Below are 19988 nucleotides of genomic sequence, written 5' to 3'. Positions count from 1 at the left end.
ATAAAAACCAGGCAAAGAGCTTGTGTTCAGTTTCGCCACCGCAGATTATATTTGTTCTGAAATCTCCAATCGCTCGTTTTTCGATCACACAAAAAGCAAATGCAAAGCTATGGCGCCGCCTCCTGGACCTTACTCCGGCACCAGCACTCTCGCTCTCGTAACTTATTTCGCCTCTTTTCTTTTACTCTTCGCCGATGAATAATTTAGATCGGATTTGATTTGTTTTTTTTAGTTGATGAGGTTTTCTTTCCGTATGTAATAGGTAGCTCGTGCATCCGCTTTCTCTTTTGGACTTGTTTATGGGAGCTTTAAGCTCAAATACCTCAAGGTACATCCGTTTAGTGCCATTTATTCCTGTTTTTTTCCTTGCTTCTGTTTGTTGATACTTTAGTATGCTTATGGATTTCATGTTATATTTTTGCAATCGGATGTATATCTCGTGGAAACTGGTAATTTTCATAGGATTCTTCATTCGGTGTGAAATGGATGCTAGAGATGACAATAGATTTATAGATCTGTAGATATCGGACTTCCTTTTTACGGATTCAGATAATATCCGAATTCAAATATTTTAATTACTATTCGATTCAGAGCTGATGCGGAGTTGAATCCGTTTTGCTTTCCGCCGATAATAATTCAAATTCATATATCTTTAACCGAATCTGCTTTACTTTTTTAAATTTTCATTGGAAAAAAATGATCTTTGGACTTACTATATATGGATTTTTAGTGGATTTGGATATCCAACGAATGATTTAATTAATTCAGGTTTGAATTTAGACAGTAATACTCAAATAATGTGAATAAGAAAGGGATTTAGATTTTGTAAAAATTGCAGATTGAATCACTTCCGTCTCTAGATACCGATAATTTTAGGGTAAACTATGCCGATAGTCCCCTATGTTTTCAGTCTGACCGACTCTGGTCACCGGAAAAAAATTAAGGAGAAATGGTCATTAACGCCATCGATCCGTCCGATTCAAGTCTCTAACGTTATTAGTCCGTCCTATTTTAGTCCCTAACATTATCGGTCTGCTCGATTTTAGTCCTTCAGCCATTTTAGCGACTTCAACAAAAGGAACTTAAAATAAAAAAGGGTTAAACAAAATTAATAGCATAGAGACTTAATCCGGACGGACTGATAGCGTAATGTATCATTTCCTCTTATTTTTTTCAGTGACCAAAGTCGGTTAGACCGATAACAAAAGGGACTATCAGCATAGTTTACCCATAGTTTTATCTGCTTTAGTTTTAAGGGTAAACTATGCATTTAGTACCTAAACTATCAGTTTTGGTCGTTTTAGTACCTGAACTTTTATTTTTTTTTAAATCATATCTAACGTTTAGTTTTCATTTCATTTTAGTACATACCGTTAAAAACTTAATGCGTTTAGTGACTAAAATATTAGTTTTGGATCATTTTAGTACATAAACTTTCAATTTTTCAAAACTTAACAGCTTTAGATTTTAAACGGGTTACTAAATTGAACAATAACTAAAGTTTTTAACGGCGGGTACTAAAATGAAACAAAAACTAAATTTTAGGTATGATTTTGAAAAAAATTAAAATTTAGGTATTAAATGTGTAATTTACCCTAATTTTAATTGCTACTATTATTATGATAATCTCATGCTATGGTACTCTAACATGGTTTTGGAAATATAATCCTCTAAGGATCCTTCAAATACATGAAAGAAACTTGGACAAACTTAGCATACTAGTATTGGACATGTATTTGCATCTGACGCTCAAACCGAGATTTAAGAATGAGTGTATGGATATCAGTTCTTTTGTTGATAAACCCTGCTGGAATATCCTGTTTTGATAGTATACTGGTAAAGCTTCTTGTACTGTGATCTATCTGCACATCTGCAAGTATGTCTTGATTGGCATAAATAATTGATTTCGAGACATTGTGGATATGTGTGCTTTGAAAGTTTAAACTCAGGAATGTCCATAGTCATGATGCGGTAAACTGTTAGCATCCAATCATGGATGGAACGAGGAGGCAGGTAGGGCAGTTGATTCCTTGAAAATTTAAAATTATATAAAAAAAAGATTTTTTCTACGTATTTCCATTGAAAATATGTGTTCATCCCTGGAATTTTATAAACCCGTCCTTTCTTAAAGTTTTAGAAGTTCGCCCCAGCATAAAAACATGTGTATGTCTCTGCATCTAATGCATTTATGCATTTCTATGAACATAAACCAAACGACCTCATGGGTTAAAGAGATCATCGTTATCCCTAGAGGTCTCAGGTTCGAGCACGTCATTTGTAGCGGTGTGAGAGCGTTCATTATCGAATAACTGAGAGTCTTTCAGACGGATACTATCTTATAATCATCCCTGACTAATGCAATAGCATTTGGAGACGAGTCAAGAGAAACATCAGAAACAAATGCCTCACACGTCACTATACTTTTATCCTCAGATGAAGGCGAAGTCTCAAAGGAAAGCTGAAGCAAAGGCACACCATTGAAGCAGGGTCGAGTTTTGTTCATAGTCGATCGCATACGTGATTTGAGGGTCCCCCCCCCCCCTTTCTCTTTTTAGGAATAATGCGGTAGCTACGGGATTGCCACAATGTCTCATTCCGGTCTGCAGCTTTTAATGGACCGTATCGAACCGGCATTTTTTTTTGGGATAGTTATCGACTTGGCTATTTGTAACTTGTAAGTAATAAAATCTACAAAATTGTGCATTCCATATTGGCTCTATAATGCCGGCGTTACATTTTAGAATAAATTATGAGTTTAGTACTTAAACTATTAGTTTTGATTCATTTTAATACCTAAATTTCATTTTTTTAAAATCATACCTAAAGTTTAGTTTTTGTTTTATTTTAATATCATGTTCGAAGTTTATGTACTAAAACAAATCAATATTGATAGTTTAGGTGATAAACGCATTATGTTTTTAACAAAATATACTAAATGAAATAAAAATTAAACATTATGTAAGATTTTGAAAAAAATAAAAGTTTAAGTATTAAATAGATTAAAATTAATAATTTAGGTATTAAATGCGTCATTTATTCTACATTTTATGAGTGCAGATGTATTAGAAGTTCCATTTTCTACCAATTGGGTTGGTTCAAATGTAAACATTTTGATATAGTTTAAGTAAGGTCTTACGTTTGAGTCATTGTGTATGTAGAAAATTTCCGTTGAGAGACTTATCCACTAAAATCAGATGTGCAATGCAGGTCAGTCCGAATTAGTCAGGGCAAATCCCTAGAACCGAAAGGATAATAAAAAAAATCATTTTCTTTATTTTTACTTTTGGTAAACTACCAAAATGATCACTTTTACTTTATGAGTGTTCACTTTTGATCATCAAATTTCAAAACCCAACATTTTAATCACATGAATAGTGGTATAGCATGGTATAATAACGTTTTAGTCCTTAAAATTTATAAGTTATATCAATTTGGTCTTAATTTGAAACAATATTATCAATTTGGTCCTCATTTTGATTCTGAAACAAAATACAATTTGATCATAAAACTTATACATTATATCAATTTGATATTAAAATGAGGACCTAACATGCAATATCATTTGAAACAACGTTCTATAAACTTTCACTCGTCGGAATACATAGTTCGTCCTCCGTTTCCGATCACCGTAACATCAAACTTACAACTCGCGTAAGGTTTCAAGTAGTTATCACATGTGACAAATAATGCTTGATCTCCAAGTGAACAGGGTAAGATATTAAAAGATAACGAAAGTTAAACGATGAATACAACGGTACATGTCTTTAGGGATAGACACAAGATTTTATGTTGGGAGAACAAACTTAAATTTTTAAAATTTTAAGGGGGAAACTTGAACTTTTAAAATTTTAGGGGGTGAATCTGAACTTATAAAATTCCAGAGAGGGCGGAAACATATTTTCCATAAAAAAATACATAAATTTTTTTTTTAAAATATATAATAATTTTAAATTTTTAGATGACGATTACCTCTACTTACCCCAGGTCGATCCCTGCATGTCTTCATTCTTTTTTGTCTATTGGTTGTATACATCAAACTTTCGAGCCCTACTCTTCGTTAACCAATATACATTGCGAACAATTTAAATGACTTAACTTCTTCAATCATCGTGTTCAAATCAATATTTTTCAAGCTTAACTTGTTCAGTAGAGAGTTCAGGAGGGACAAAGAACTTATATGAACACAGTGATTCTAAACCCTAAAAGGACACTAATTTTACATGGTTAAAAATATCTAGAAGAGGATGATAAAGATGACACGGTTAAAATTTTTACTCGGCCACCCTGACATCTGTTTCAGAAAGTTTATTAAATAAAATAAAAACACTACACATAATACTTGTATAATATATTCTTTTGAATTAATCAATAGTATGTGATCTATTGACTGACTTGTCGACACCCGATTTTTCATCTCGTTCTTATTATTATTATATGTATTATTATTATTATTAATATTATTTTACATATTTGGCAGGCTTAATGTGCAGCCCAAATTACAAAATAAAACACAACAGTCCACTACAAGGTTTCAACCCAAGTTCCAGCCCCGAGACTCCAAGAACCGACCCATAGTAAGCTGGATTAGACCCGACCTAACAGCAATACAAGAAGACCCGAACTGGCCCAGTAACCCGACCCGGTGATAGGTTCATACCCGAAGCCACTGCCAAGCACGACGCTGAGCACATTGTAGATCACCAAAGTAACCATCATCATTCCTTACGGCAAATACCACCCAAAACATAAAAAAACCAGACCAAATTAACTCCACTAAAATCCACTAAATATTAGAATAATACCCAAAAATCAGGAAAAATCTTGGATCCAACCTGCTCCCACATGCGTACAATTATATATCCGGTGAAGACAGAAGAGGCGCCAGGAGGAAGAAAAAGAGAGAATCAACAACAGAGGGTTTGGTTTTTCAACAGAGGATTCGAACAGGGGTAATTTGAACGAGGGAAAGCAAATGGAGAGGGAAAATTATTCTTTGTAACAGGGGACTCAATTCTTCAAAAAAACAGAAAAATAGTCATCGTGACGGCAGTCTCACTGAAGATTGTATTTCAAAAACCAAGGAATCAATAGAAAGCAAAGAACCTTTTTGGTATTTCCCATCTTTATTTCAATTTTCAGTATTATTTTTGAATGTTTTTCTTTCTAAGCAAGTAGAAAATATGAAAAAAGAGTTTTTTTATTACCTTTTTTTTCTTTTGTTTGTCTCGTCGTTGTTGGAGTCTAAGTCACTGATATTTGTGGAGATTTTGTCGAGAAACTTTACTTACAGTTCCAGGGCTCGCATGTGTCACTAGAGGCCGGTTTGGGTTTAGAACGAGAGAATCGTTCCTTATTTCCTTCATCAAGAACAAACAGCAAAGAAAAATAACGAAAGCATTCAAGTAAAAAATCATCACCATAAATATCAACAATCACTAGAGTAAAAAACAAATTATAAAATAAAATAAAATAAAAACTAAAAAATGAGAAAAGAGTGGTTTATCTTTGGGGTCAATTTAGTAGAATATCTTTAGAAAGAGTTATCTAAAAAACGTTTAAGAGTCTGTTAGAAACGGAACCTTGTCCATAGAGGGTTGTGGTGGTCGCTTTGCTTTGGTAGAGGTTTTGGGTCATTACCATGTCCGTTGAACATGGTGGCAGGAGAAGAGAGTTTCAACTCTCTGTTTAGGATGAAAATGAAAGTGAAGAGGAGCGAGGCATTTCCTGTGTGTAAGTTAGCTTAGGTTTAGGCATAAATTAGGTTTTATATTAAAAGTTTTGGGTAAATTAACTTTTAGTCACCGTACTTATTAGGGTAAATTATTCTTAGGTTCTCAAAATTTAGTTACATTCTTTTAAAGAAGTCCTTTATTTATTTTAATTTTCTGATTATTTTCAAATGTGCAGGCACTATTTATGTTATTTTACATATTGTTTTAGTTTAATTTAAATAGGATAAATCATACATAAGACCCTGTAACGTATGTTTATTTTGTATTTAGGTCATTAGTTTATTTTTAATTTTATAGATGTAATTTTACTTTTATTTGAATTTAGCCATTATTTTAAAGTTAGTATTTTTAGTTTAAATTAGTCTGCTTTTCCGGTAGAAATTTTTTAAATGTTTGTTCAACACCTACTCCAAGACAAAAGAAGGAAAGTGGATCCTATTTCTTTGAAATACTCCAGAAATGATGAACAAAGGGCCCAAGAAAACCATTACTTTATGTATGAAACAACTACAACTATTAAATAATTTACTATCTGATGGTATTTTTTTGTTATTTGTTCTCTTTAATTCACATCAAACGTCCACTCTTTAGTTTTTTTATTTATTAATATGTTGCCAAGATTTTTTTTTGTTAAGCGTTAACTTTTCTATGTTACGCGAATACCAATCGACAGAAATAGGGTACCACGGCACTTGTTTTATTTACGTATTTTGCATCTCATGAATTCATATGTAATATAATATATATATGTATGCCATATAGGTATATTGCATAATAGGTAATAATCATTTGCAAAATGTGTTTATATCCTTTAATTATATTTACCAATTTAATACGTGTAAAGCAATGTAAATTTATTTGATCAGGAGCATGTAGACTTATTTTCATGTACTTTTCAATTCGAAAGAATTTGTACAATATTCTCATGAGCATTACTTAACTCGAATCAAATAAATTGACTAAGGATAATATTCGATCATTTTAAAATTTATCAAAAGAAATTTTGTAATACGTAAATATTTAATTCATTTTAATATATAACATTAAGTATTAATACTAGACCTTACATTTTAGATTTGAGTCCCTATGTTCCTTAATTTTCATAATTTGACATTTTAAGTTAGAAAAAGGCCTTGATTTACTTTTAGTTTAATTAGGACAAATAAAATTTTATTTGATTGCGTTGTTTTTACAAATCTAAGGCACTGTTCACTTATTTAGGAATTAATAGTATATCCTCCGCGATCGTGCTCAGGGGGTGACTACTGGTAATTCCCCAAATAAGTCAACATCCTTTTTAAACCACATCATGTTTTCTAAAAATGAGGCAATGTTCGGTTATTAGACAGAATAGCTGATCTCCCGCATTTACGCTCGGGGGCGAATGCTATCGGTCTCAATAAACGAATACCCTTTTCAAACTCTACATCCTTAATGATTTTTAAATTAAATAAAGATCGAACTCAAAATTTCCGATTTTAAATATAGGGTAATCAACTAGGTACCAATTTTTGGGCGCTTGTGGGGGTGCTAATCCTTCCCCACGCGTAACCGACTTCCGAACCTGATTTCTGGATTTTGCAGACCTCAAAAACTCGGTATTTTATTAAAATAAAAATATTTTATTAAAATCACCCGGTTTTTATGGTGTTCCAATCTCACCTTAAATGATTGGTGGCGACTCCTCACCTTTTGAAACGATTTTCAAAGAGAAACCCCCCAAGTCGATATCGGTCTTTCACCCAACGGGCGAAAAACGGTTACGACAGCTTGGCGACTCCGCTGGGGAATTTTGTTTTTTTAAACAAATTGAGAGTCGAGCCACGAGTTGGTTACCCTATATTTATTATTTGGAAATTATGAGTTCAATCTTGTTTAATTTATGATTCATTATGTTATTTCAAAAAAAAAAAAAAAGATTTTCTCTCTGATTAATGCTTACATTTCTGTGAAATATTTAGAATTGTTGCATATCATAGCTCTAAACCTGAGCTCAATCCTAGTATACTTAAGTAGAGAGAAACGTCACACCTCATGAGGAGCATTGGGCTTTCTTGTGTGGGTCTGACAAAGTATCTCTGGAAAGCACCCTAAGTTGCCTATCCGGATATCAGTTCCGAGGTACGCTTTTAGTGGTGTGATCCCCTGAGCTGAACCCGATTCGCAAGTCTGTAATGGGCCAGAATCGGGGTCAACCTTAGCAGGTTGTAAAGATGGCTTAGGAACCTTTTGTTAGAACCCAACCTCATATAAAGAATTTAGTAAGCCTACCTCGTTAAAGCCATGCAGATAACTTAGAAGAATTAGATCGCATGATGTTAGGATTTTTTATTTTCTTTGATTATTTTGCATTCGATACTTTAAATTTTTACTAATTATTCGTTGATTTTTTTAATTATTTTAATATCACTAACTTATTGCTTTGTTTCTTGATTGCATGTATCATTATCATATCACATCATTTAATAAACGGTATTGATTCCCAGATTACCTAGTTATTATAAAAAAGCTTAAGGCAACAATGTCTTCCGATGGGATTGAGAATGCAATCAGTGTTCAGACTTGGTCTGAATACGGACAGACACGGTTCGGAGACAGCCTTGCCACTACTGAAGATTCAGTTTTTCCAGAAAAGGTAATTATTCGAGTCAGGCAGGCACACTGGGCTGAGTTATCAAGAATTTGGTCCACCTGGGATGATAATGAGAAGATATTGTTCAGAGGGATATACGGCGACATCGTAGAGCTGCTGAGAGTACCAATAGATTCAGTGGTGATTCGAGCCCTTGCCGAATGTTGGAATCCAGCTTACAGATGTTTTACTTTCGGTAAAGTAGACATGACCCCTACCTTAGAGGAGTATACGACTTTGCTGAACATTCCGAATGTTAGAAGACATTCCATTTACACCAAGGCAATTCGACCTAAAGGGTTCATAGCCAAGATGATCACGTTGACGGGAAAGACCAAGGAGTGGGTTGAAGAGTACATTCGTGATGAAGGGATCTCCTGGGCTCAGCTGAAGAGTTTAATTTACGAGCAAACTCCGTCGAAAAGAAGAAGAGATCACTTCGCACTTGCAGTATATGGTTTGGTAATTTTCCCCAGGAATGAGGATCACTTCGACATCACCTTAATCGATTTCGTCGAAGCTGTCGCTAGAAAGAATCCTGCACCAGCCATCCTTGCAGAAACATTCTTGTCACTGAACCAGTGTAGACGATTAGGGGGAGGTCAATTCATCGGATGTGTTTCACTATTACTAGTTTGGTGGTGGAGCCACTCCTGGATAGTCGAGAAAGGCTGGGCTCGGAGACATCAATCAAATTTTTCACCTCTAGTGGATTTCCTCGACAAATGCCAAATCCCAGAGCATCGCAAGAGGAAAGACTGGGTTGAAGCTCTCCGTAACATGAAAGATACTGAGATAGTATGGAAGGCTTATTGGTTACCCAAAGAGGACATACTTTTTAGGTGTGGTAATGATAGTTTTATAATGCTACACGGATTATGGGGAGCTATCGGGTATACTCCGCTAATTGTACTCAGACAGTTTGGTACCCGACAGTTCGTACCAGCTACCAATGGCTTGAAAGAGGCAGAGTTTTCTTTCTCTACTCCGGGTTACCGAGAGCGGATTTCAAAGATCTACGCGGCTTGGCAGAAGCCTCAATGCATGAGCTTCAAGATGATAGAGCCTGTATTCACGCCGGCCTATGAGGTTTGGAGGTCGCAGAGAATTAACAACAACACACCTAAGCCAAATTTAGAGGACCAGTTGACTATGGAGGAGCGATTGAGGAGGCTCCCAACAGAAACAGAGTTGTTAAAAGAGGAAATGCGACTGATGAATTTGAAGAGAGAAAAAGAACAGAGAAGCTTTTCGGAGGAGAAAACAATATGGGAACTTGAAATGATTAAGAAGGACGGAGTGATAAAACAATTGGCCAAAGAGAAAGAAAAGGTCCAGGAGAATTTTGATGCGCTAAACCAAGATTTTCGGGCCTTAGAGAGGAATATGAGAGCCCAAGATCTACATCATACTGCCAAGACCCTAAAGATAAAACTCGATAGGGTAGAAAGAAGCGCAAGAAGAGGCCAAGAAGAAAAGAAACGATCCATACAACACGCTCGGAAACTGAGAGAGCAAAGAGATGAGACTAACAAAGAATTAGCACAAAGGCGAGCACAGATTGAACAACTCGAAGCACAGCTGCTTAGCATCGATGAGACTTTTCGGAACCCTTACAACAGTCTTCAAAAAGAAAATGAGATGTTAAAGAAGAAGATAGTTGAGCTAGAAAGAGCAGGGTTAATCCACTCATCCGCACAAGAGGTAACCATGCAAGAAAACGAGGCCTTAAAAGCCAAGATTACTGAGTTAGAAGTCATAGTGCATAGATCTCATCAGCGAATCCAACAGCTAGAAGAGAGCCGACCATTAACTAATCCAGAGCTTGGAATTGCTCTACGACAGGCTCAGGACACCATTCAAATGCAACATGAAGCAATGGAGAGAGCAGTGGATCAGGCTCGCGATGTAGCTCGCCAAGTTTATGAATTATCTGAAGAAGCGACAGCTTTAAGGGTTTTTGTGATTCCAGAATCAGAGGAAGAACGCCGCATCATGGGATTGATGATAGAGCTCGAGAGATTAGGGAATAGGGCAAGATTCTATGTTTAGTAATCATGTCGATATAATCTCTTTGCCTAAGTGCTTAGACGTTGTGTGTTGTTGAGTACTTTTTATATAAACTAAGTTATTTTGGAATCAATATCGGGTTGCATTTGCATTAGCATTTTCATATGTTTTTTTTTTCTTTCTAAATTTTTAAAATCTTAATGATTACATTATAACAATTCATTCATTAAAATTCACCAAATAATAAAATACAATTTCCAATCATTTGTAGTTATTCTGGCATACACCTCACACCCATACGGTACTCGTCAATCAACCAAGAAAATGGATGACAAGATCGCACAAATTGAAAAAACTCAAGCTGAAATGCAAGAGAATTTAAAGAAAGCGCAAGAGGATATGCGCGAACAGATGATGAAGGCTCAAGACGACATGATGGCAAAGTTGATTAGTTTGCTACAAGGAAATAGTATAATCCGAGAAGAGACTCCAGTTATCCGTCATACTGCCGAAGAACCATTATATCCCCCTGGTTTCACACCACCGCATTTCCACGCACAACAAACCACAACCATCCAACCAAAAAAAATACAAGTAAACCTACCTGGCTCTTCTACAAACCCGCAACCAATTGAAGATGTCCCTGATCTGGATGAGGAAGACAAAAAGAACAGGATAAGGAGATTAAGAAAGAATGGGAACAAATGAAGCATGAATTCCGAGCTATGAAAGAAGATGCTAGCCTATATGGAATTGACGCCAGAGAGCTAAGTCTGGTCCCTGATTTAGTGTTGCCGCCGAAGTTCAAAGTTCCAGATTTCGAGAAATTTGATGGCACCAGTTGTCCTTCTGCACACGTTACCATGTTTTGCAGAAAAATGACAGGCTATGTGGGAAACGATCAGTTATTAATTCATTGTTTTCAAGAAAGCCTGGCAGGATCAGCAATTCGTTGGTACAATCAGCTAAGTCGGGCTAATATTAAATCCTGGAAGGATTTAGCTAAGGCTTTTCTAGAGCAATATAAGCATATAAAAGATGTGAGGCCAAACCGAATTCTGTTACAGAGTATGGAAAAAAGATCTAACGAGAGCTTCAGGCAGTATGCCCAAAGGTGGAGAGATGTGGCTGTGCAAGTTCATCCACCATTAGAGGAGGAAGAAACTAATATGTTCTTTGTAAATACTCTGAGGGCCCCTTTCTTTGGACATCTTATTGGAAATTCGTCCAAGAATTTTGCTGATATAGTTAATGCAGGAGAAATGATTGAGATGGCGATCAAAAGCGGGAAACTAGACGGGGGAGAATCTAGCCGAAAGCCTCCAGCAAGAAGGAAGGATAATGAGGTCAGTAATGTGAAGAAATATGATTCTAATAACATTACAGTATCTCGACCACAAGCCACTGTATCGTCAGCACTAAATCATGTCCAGCAAGGGGCGAAAGAACCAAGACAGGAAAGGGAAAGGGTTCAATTTGACCCTATCCCCATGACCTATAAAGAACTATTCCAGATCCTGTATGACAAACATGTGGTGTCACCTTACCACACTTCTCCAATACAGCCTCCTTACCCAAAATGGTTTGACATCAATGCTCAATGTGAGTATCATGCAGGGGCATCGGGGCATTCAATTGAAAACTGTCTGGCCTTTAAAAAGTTGGTGCAGAGATTAAGACAAAGAAATGTCATCAATTTTGGTGACAGCGAGCAGCCCAATGTGGCTCAGAACCCACTGCCGAACCATGCAGGGACAGGGGTTAATGCTGTTATTGAAGAAAAAGGGAACGAAATCATTACCAAAGTCAAAGAAGTGAAGTCACCCATGCATTGGGTATGGGGGCAAATGGTCAAAATAGGTTGGTTGACCTTTAATGCTAACGAAAATAAGCATGCTTGCCCCTACCACCGTTGCGAGGATCATGTCATTCAAAGTTGTGATGAGTTTAAGGCTTTGGTTCAAAGGCTGATGGATAGTAAAGATATGGAATTTTACCATAAAGCTAAGAAAGAGAAAGAGATTGAGATTTGCGCTTCCGAAGACACATCTAAGGGAGTTTACAATACCAACTGCCCTTTAGTCATCACACCGAAAGCCCAGACTATGGAAAGGTTAATCCCTAAAATAGTGATCACGCCTCCGTCGTCCTTTCCTTATAAGGACAACAAGCAGGTCCCTTGGAGGTATGGATGCCAATTAAAGAATGTTGAGAGTTCAGAGGCTGCTAAGGAAGAAGTGGACGAGGTAGGCCATTTCACCAGAAGTGGGAGATGTTATTCTCCCAACCAGACCAGTGAACCCGAGAAAAGAACGATCGTTGATAAAGGAAAAAGGGTTGAGATATTATTGAAAAATGATGAGCCAACAATTAATGAGCCTGTAACCGAGAATGATGCTGTAGAGTTTTTAAAATTCTTGAAACATAGCGAATATAGCATTGTTGAACAATTACACAAATTGCCAGCTCGTATCTCAATCCTAGCTTTACTATTAAGCTCTGAGGCACATCGAAACGCCTTGTTGAAAATCTTGAATCAGACCTTCGTACCGAAAGATGTACCAGTGGAAAAAATAGACCGACTGGTTGCAAATATTCAGGCGGATAACTTCATCTCTTTCTCTGATGACGAGATCCCGTCCGGAATGATGGGCAATCCCAAAGCCCTGCACATTACCATCCAATGCAAGGGGCATTGTCGAAACGATTTTTTCTTCATGTGCGAGATTTTGGAAAACCGCATCATTTTTAATTATTCTCTTAAGATTACAATTTTTAATTAAAAACAATGTGATTTTAGAAAACCTCTCGTTTCAAAAAATTTGAGAATTCATTCACGATAAAAAACAGGTTCAAAGAGTCGCCACCAATCTTTGATTAGGGTGTGATTGGACACCCAAAAATGTTGTCATTTTAAATAAAAATTAATTTTAATTAAAATAACAAATTTAGGTTTGCGTTACAAGAGAATAGGTTCGGGAGTCGGTTACGCGTGAGGAAGGATTAGCACCCCCACAACGCCCTAAATCGGTACCTCGTCGATTAATTAATGTCTTTGCAATGAAATTTACAAATTCGATTTTAATTTGATTTATGATCCCCAACAAATAACAACACATGAATTCCACCATATTCAAAAGCAACAAGATTGATTAAGTTAAAATTACCAAGCTTTTAGAAAGATAAAGAATATTCGATTATTTACAAATATCGAGACCAGATCTTAAATAGTTATAACGACCTTTTCTCGATAAATTTAAATAGCCGAACATTTCTTTTTCTTCTATTCCCAAATTTTAAAGTGATGGATCATTTTTTAGGTGTCACTAATGGGATACACTTCTAGTTTAAAATCGTCAAAAGCGGATATCTAATCAGTTAAGACAACCCACTTAAAACAATTTTAAATTAAAAGAATATTACCCTTAATCAAATTATGTAATAGTGTCGAGTTATGTACATGGGAGTATCATGCAAATCATACCAAAATGATATCATGCCAGAATTAATTAAATAAATATTATGATAAAAAAAACTATGTCATGTGATATACAAAAATTATATACATATATTTATTAATTATAATATACCATATATGTATATATATATATATAATATTACATTACTTATGAATTCATGAGATGCAAAATACGTAAATAAAACAATTGCAGTGGTACCCTACGTTTGTCGGTTGGTATTGGTGCAACTATGGCAACAAGGTCAACAGATAACATGGTAAAATAAATGTTTAGCAGACAATTCTTGACAACATAATATTAATAAATAAATAAATAATTAACTAAAGAGTGGAGAGCAAACATGCCACGCCAAATTATAAGTATCTCATGCATTCCAATAATTGAAATATATATATATATACTAATCCATGTTACTAAATGATTTAGATAAAATAAGACAGAAACAACACTGATCATAATACTGTTAATATATAAATGTATACATGCACACAAACAGGTTAACACCAAATTATACTTTAAATATATATACATATATATATATATACATATATATATATATATACACACAATATAGCATATGCCTGCATGAAGCCCACCTAATCAAATACGAAACTTTGCATACAAATATGTTTACAGGTACATAATGAGTTTAGCAAACTTATATAAAAATGATGTCGTGTAAAAATTAATTAAACCAATAATATAATTAAATATCATGCAATATTATTTTAATACAAACAATTACACGCATATTATATTTCCACATATTATACCCAACATATATATTAATATGTAAACCAATACGACTAAAATGCAAAAAAAAAAAAAAAAAAATAAATAAATAAATAAATAAATAACAAGTTAAAAATACAAACTTCAGAAAATAACCATTCTTGTTAAAATAGGGATTAAATTATATTAAACCAAACTTCACTACTGTAAATACAAACATAATAAGAATTAAAGTGTTCATGAAAACATTACCATATTGAATACCAACAACTGAAATAAATTACTATTATCATTATGGATTAAAACCAGAATAAACCTAATATCTACAGGACCAAAACATAACATACAATAACTTGGAGCTCTAGTGTATAAATAACAAAAATAAAGTAATCAACATTTATGACTAAAATTAAATAAACATGAAATACAAAGACCAAATTAAAATACAATAAATTAGATTTAAAGGACAAAACACCAATTAACCAAAATTACATGCTAAATACGTAAACCAACAACCACAAAAAAAACATAAACTAATGACTAAAAAGGAAACAATGACAAATGTGAAGATCAAATTATAAAATTGGAAACTTTAATTTAGTGACAAAAATTAAATGCATGCAACAATTGAAAACTAAATTAAAAAAATTAATTGAGGACTAAATATAATCTGCAAAAACTTGAAAACCAAATGTGCAAACTAAAGAAAACACATACACTAGCATTCAGGACTAAAATCAAACTCGTATGAAATATAAATACCAAATTAAAAAATAGAAAAGACTCGATTCTAGGACTAGAATGAAAATATATGGCAAATGTGTAGTGACCTTAAAGCAATTAATCCTAAAAACTTAATATAGACTTACTTTAGACTAAACCTAACCCTCATTATACCATCTCCCTCAGCCGTTCTATCATGTTTACCCCTCCCCTATCTTTTCATTCTCTACTTCTCATATGTTTAAACTTTAATTTCTCTTCTTCAATAAGGGAACCAGAAAGACGATTAAAGGGACTCAACAAGACCCATACACGTTCGCACAACCCAGGTAATTAACAATCTCTCTCAAATTTTAATTTAAATACTAATAGCACAAAAAAAAATGGAAAACACAAGAAATTGACGAAGGATACCTCGAAACAAAGATATGTAGTTCTCTTATTTTTCCGATTTTCAGTAATGGGATTACACTGTCTTTGTTTTAGAGGAAGAAGACCCCCTGTTTTACAATGAATTCCCCAATCGTTCCTCTTTTTTCTCGAGTTGATTTCTGATTGTGGTTTTTGCTAACTCCCTGTATTTTTTTTTTTGATGGCCTTCAGTCGCTGCCCCCCTTTTTGTTCTTCCGATTGTTCATTTTTATTCATTTCATTCCACCGAAAGCCCCTTGTCCTTTTGTTGATTTTCTTTGTGTTTGGTGAAGTTTTGATGGGTTTAGTTGGGATTAGTTGGAATTGACTTGGTGGCTGCTTGAACGTTCAGTGGATGATTACAGGTTCCACATGAGATGAATATGGCATGATTGGCGGTAGCTCATACGCATGGATAAGAGCAGCAATGAAGCACACATGCATCTCTGGTGGCTAGCGGGTCGATTCTGGATTCGGGTCTTGTAATTTGAGTTTGTAAATTGGGTCTGCAAATGTAAAATAATAAATATTAATAATAATAATAATAATAATAACAATATAATTAATATTTATAATATTTTTAAGCCCGGTCAAAAACGGGTGTCTACAGCTGCCCCTCTTTGCGCATTCTTGTGTTAACAAGAATAGGACAAAGACGAAAAAGACAATGAGTTTTTGACCAGTTCCATCTTCGTGCTTTAAAACTTGATGAGGGATTTGCTCCCTCTTCTTTGAACAATCTTCGACCATTGGGTTTGCTCTTTTTTGCTTCAGGGAGTATAAAACTCAAACAATCTTCATAAAACAAGTTTGTTCTCTATTCCTTCAGAGAGTATATGACTAAATCTTCAACAAATGTGTCCGCTCCCCATTCCTTCAGAGAGTATAGGACTCAATCTTCAATCAAACGTGTCTGCTCCCTATTTCTTCAGAGAGTATGACTTAAAAACCTTCAACAAACGTGTCCTCTCCCTATTCCTTCAGAAAGTATAGGACTTGATCTTCAACAAATGTGTCTGCCCCCTATTCCTTCAGAGAGTATAAGACTCGAATAATTTTCAACATTCGTGTCTGCTCCCTATTTCTTCAGAGAGTATTAGACTCGAACAATTTTCAATATTCATGTCTGCTCCCTATTGCTTAAGAGAGTATGAGACTTGAACAATCTTCAACAATCGTGTCTGCTCTCTATTTGTTCAGAGAGTATAAGACTCGAACAATCTTCATTTGCTTCACTACTTCCTTGTGAAGACTTAAGTTTGATTTGCTTTGAAGGTCAATCCTGAAAATCAAACATTAGCAGTCATTAATGTATGCTTCAGAACATTATACTCACAAATTCAAAGTTCAAGAAAATTTCTAAAATTCGTCTTCATCGTGAAAACTTGTCCGAGAGCCCTTAGATATGTGAATCCACTTTGGCTAATCGCTGTCATCATTCTTTCAAGATCACAAAACTAGTCATGCTTCAATGTCTTCAATCTTCCACTATCATTAGGAAACCTGTAGACATTTTAAATCATCATGTAATGTTATGATCCTATTCATGCCTAAAATGTATGCAATTATGAAATTCAACGCATTTCTTCTTCGAATGAACCACATCTCCTTTGATTTCAATGAAACTCGATTTCGTTTAGGGCATAGAGCACTTGACCAGTTCACCCCAGTTGACACTCTCAATATCATAACTTCGTCTTGACAGGACTTGACTTCTTTCTTTCTTGAAACCTGCCAGTACCCCTGACCACTCTTCTTGATAAATGACAATCTTTGGGTCCTCCATTAATGGCAGTAATTTTCTATGAACCCCAAGGTTTCTGCTTCTCATAATCATACAAACATACATGTTAAAACCAATGTCAACTTCAGAAGACCTGCATTTTCCAAAACCTTTTGCATAATGATACAAAATGATCTCATGTACCACAAGTTAAGCTATATGTTTTAACTTTTTCAAAATTAGATGTTTGTAAAATAGGAGTTGAAAAGGAAAAATATCTCTTTATTTATGTAAATGCAGAGAATTTTTAGGCAACTACATGGCAAACTCTGAATTGGAAAAAGAACAAAAGGATAGGCGTCTTCACATATCAATAACACAAATGCTTTTGAACTGGCACGCCGTTAGAGTGACTCGAGTGTAGCTTCTGTCAAAAGGATCTCCAAAATTGTGATGACACCTAATAGTGCAAGCTCTTTCTGAGCCCCCAAATCTTCTATTACTGGACACCATAAACCAGTATTGAATCTCATGTGCATTCAATTTCTCCCTGATTGTTTTCATTGAGACTCATTAGTCTTCTATCTCACTCCTGATCTTCAACTGTCATTGTCGTTACCCATGTCAGAAGCTCTTTCTACTTCCAAAATAATTCAGATCCTCCTCCATGCACGAACTCTGAATTTAAAACTCAAGCCGCCCTTTACTGGTTTTCAACTTGAGATCTCCTTTGGCTTCAAGATGCTTTTCTCGAGTTTTCATCTTGAACCCTCCCTTTTTCTTTTTTTTTTCTTTTTTCATTTTTTTAAGCAAAATACTTCTTAACCGCGTCAGAGTTCACTGGATAAGTTAATTCAGACCCATCCATCTCAGTTAAGACTAGAGCTCCTCCGGAAAAGGCTTTCTTGACAACATAGGGTCCTTCCCACTTGGGCATCCATTTCCCTCGAAAATCTTTTTGAGTGGGCAATATCCTCCTGAGCACCATATCTCCTTCGTGTATTTCTCGAGGGCGGACTTTCTTATCATGTGCTCGTATCATCGCTTTTGGTACATTTGACCGTGACAAATAGCTTTCAATCTCTTTTCTTCAATCAAATTCAATTGGTCATATCTGGCCTGCACCCATTCTGCCTCACTTAGCTTCAACTCTGATAAAACCCGGAGCGAGGGAATCTCTACTTCAATAGGGAGGACAGCTTCCATCCCATAAACTAGAGAAACGGAGTTGCCCCAGTTGATGTTCGTACAGATGTCCGATAGGCAAACAGAGCAAATGGCAACTTCTCATGCCAATCTTTATAAGTTTCAGTCATCTTTTCTATAAGCCTCTTAATGTTCTTATTAGCCGCCTCCACTGCCCCATTCATCTTTGGGCGATAAACCGTGGAATTATGATGCTTTATTTTGAATTGCTCACATACAGATTTCATCATCTTGTTGTTTAAGTTCAATGCATTGTCGGAGATAATCCTTTTCGGTGAGCCATATCTACAAATGATTTCCTTATTCACGAACTTACATATCGTTGACTGGGTAACACTGGCATAGGAAGCTGCTTCTACCCATTTGGTGAAGTAATCTATTGCTACCAGAATGAAGCGATGGCCATTTGATGCTTTCGGAAAAATTTGCCCAATAACATCCATGCCCCACATAGAAAATGGCCACGGAGCTGTCATCACATGCAACGGATGAGGAGGGGTGTGCATTCTATCCCCATAAATCTGGCATTTGTGACACTTTCGGGCATAATTGATGCAATCAGTCTCCATAGTCGACCAATACCCAAATCTCATAATCTGTTTGGCCATTACATACCCATTAGCATGGGTGCCACATATCCCTTCATGTACTTCTTCAAGGATCATTTTAGCTTCTTTAGTATCCACACACCTTAATAAGACCTGGTCCATGCTTTTCTTATATAGGTCTCACCATTAAGCATATACCCCGATGCCATTCTTCTAATGGTCCTTTTGTCATTCTCAGTTGCTTGTTCAGGGTAACTTTGATATCGTATATATTGGGAGATATCATAGTACCAAGGTCTTCCATCCTCTTCTTCTTCAATGTTAAAACAGTGGACTGGATACTCATAAGCCTTCATCTCAATAGGCATCATATTGGAATGCTCGTTCCTCTTAAAGGTCGCTGCCAAAGTAGCCAAGGCGTCCGCCATTTGATTTTCTTCTCTGGGGAGATAATTAAAAGTCACTTCTTCGAATTCTTCAATAAGTCTCAGAACTAATTTACGATATTCCACCAATTTCGAATCTTTCGTTTCCCATTCTCCTCGGAGCTGGTAAATTACCAAAGCTGAATCCCCATATACCTTCAACATTTTTGCTTTGAGTTCAATAGCTGCTCTAAGACCCATAACACAAGCCTCATATTCAGCCATATTGTTTGTACAATCAAAATTGAGTCGACTGGTAAAGGATAATGTTCTTCATTTGGTGAGACCAAGACTGCCCCAATCCCATGCCCCAAGGCGTTTGAAGCACCATCAAAGTTCATCTTCCAGTATTTACTGGTGAGCGCAA

At 35.5% G+C, this 19988-nt stretch overlaps 1 protein-coding gene across 1 annotated transcript; it reads left to right on the top strand.

Moving 5' to 3' along the window:
- Positions 1–46: 46 nt before the first annotated feature.
- Positions 47–2661, top strand: LOC120208936. Its single transcript, XM_039208048.1, has 4 exons — positions 47–157; positions 263–328; positions 2434–2504; positions 2545–2661. The coding sequence occupies exons 1-3, from the start codon at positions 110–112 to the stop codon at positions 2479–2481; spliced, it is 162 nt and encodes a 53-aa protein (XP_039063979.1). The 5' UTR covers positions 47–109; the 3' UTR covers positions 2482–2504; positions 2545–2661.
- The last annotated feature ends 17327 nt before the right edge of the window (positions 2662–19988 follow it).

Source organism: Hibiscus syriacus, unplaced genomic scaffold (assembly GCF_006381635.1).
Source record: "Hibiscus syriacus cultivar Baekdansim isolate YM2019G1 unplaced genomic scaffold, ASM638163v2 tig00017870_pilon, whole genome shotgun sequence".
Taxonomy (NCBI): Eukaryota; Viridiplantae; Streptophyta; class Magnoliopsida; order Malvales; family Malvaceae; genus Hibiscus; species Hibiscus syriacus.
The sequence above is the reverse complement of the archived record's forward strand: the minus strand, read 5'-3'. Positions and strand labels throughout refer to the sequence as shown.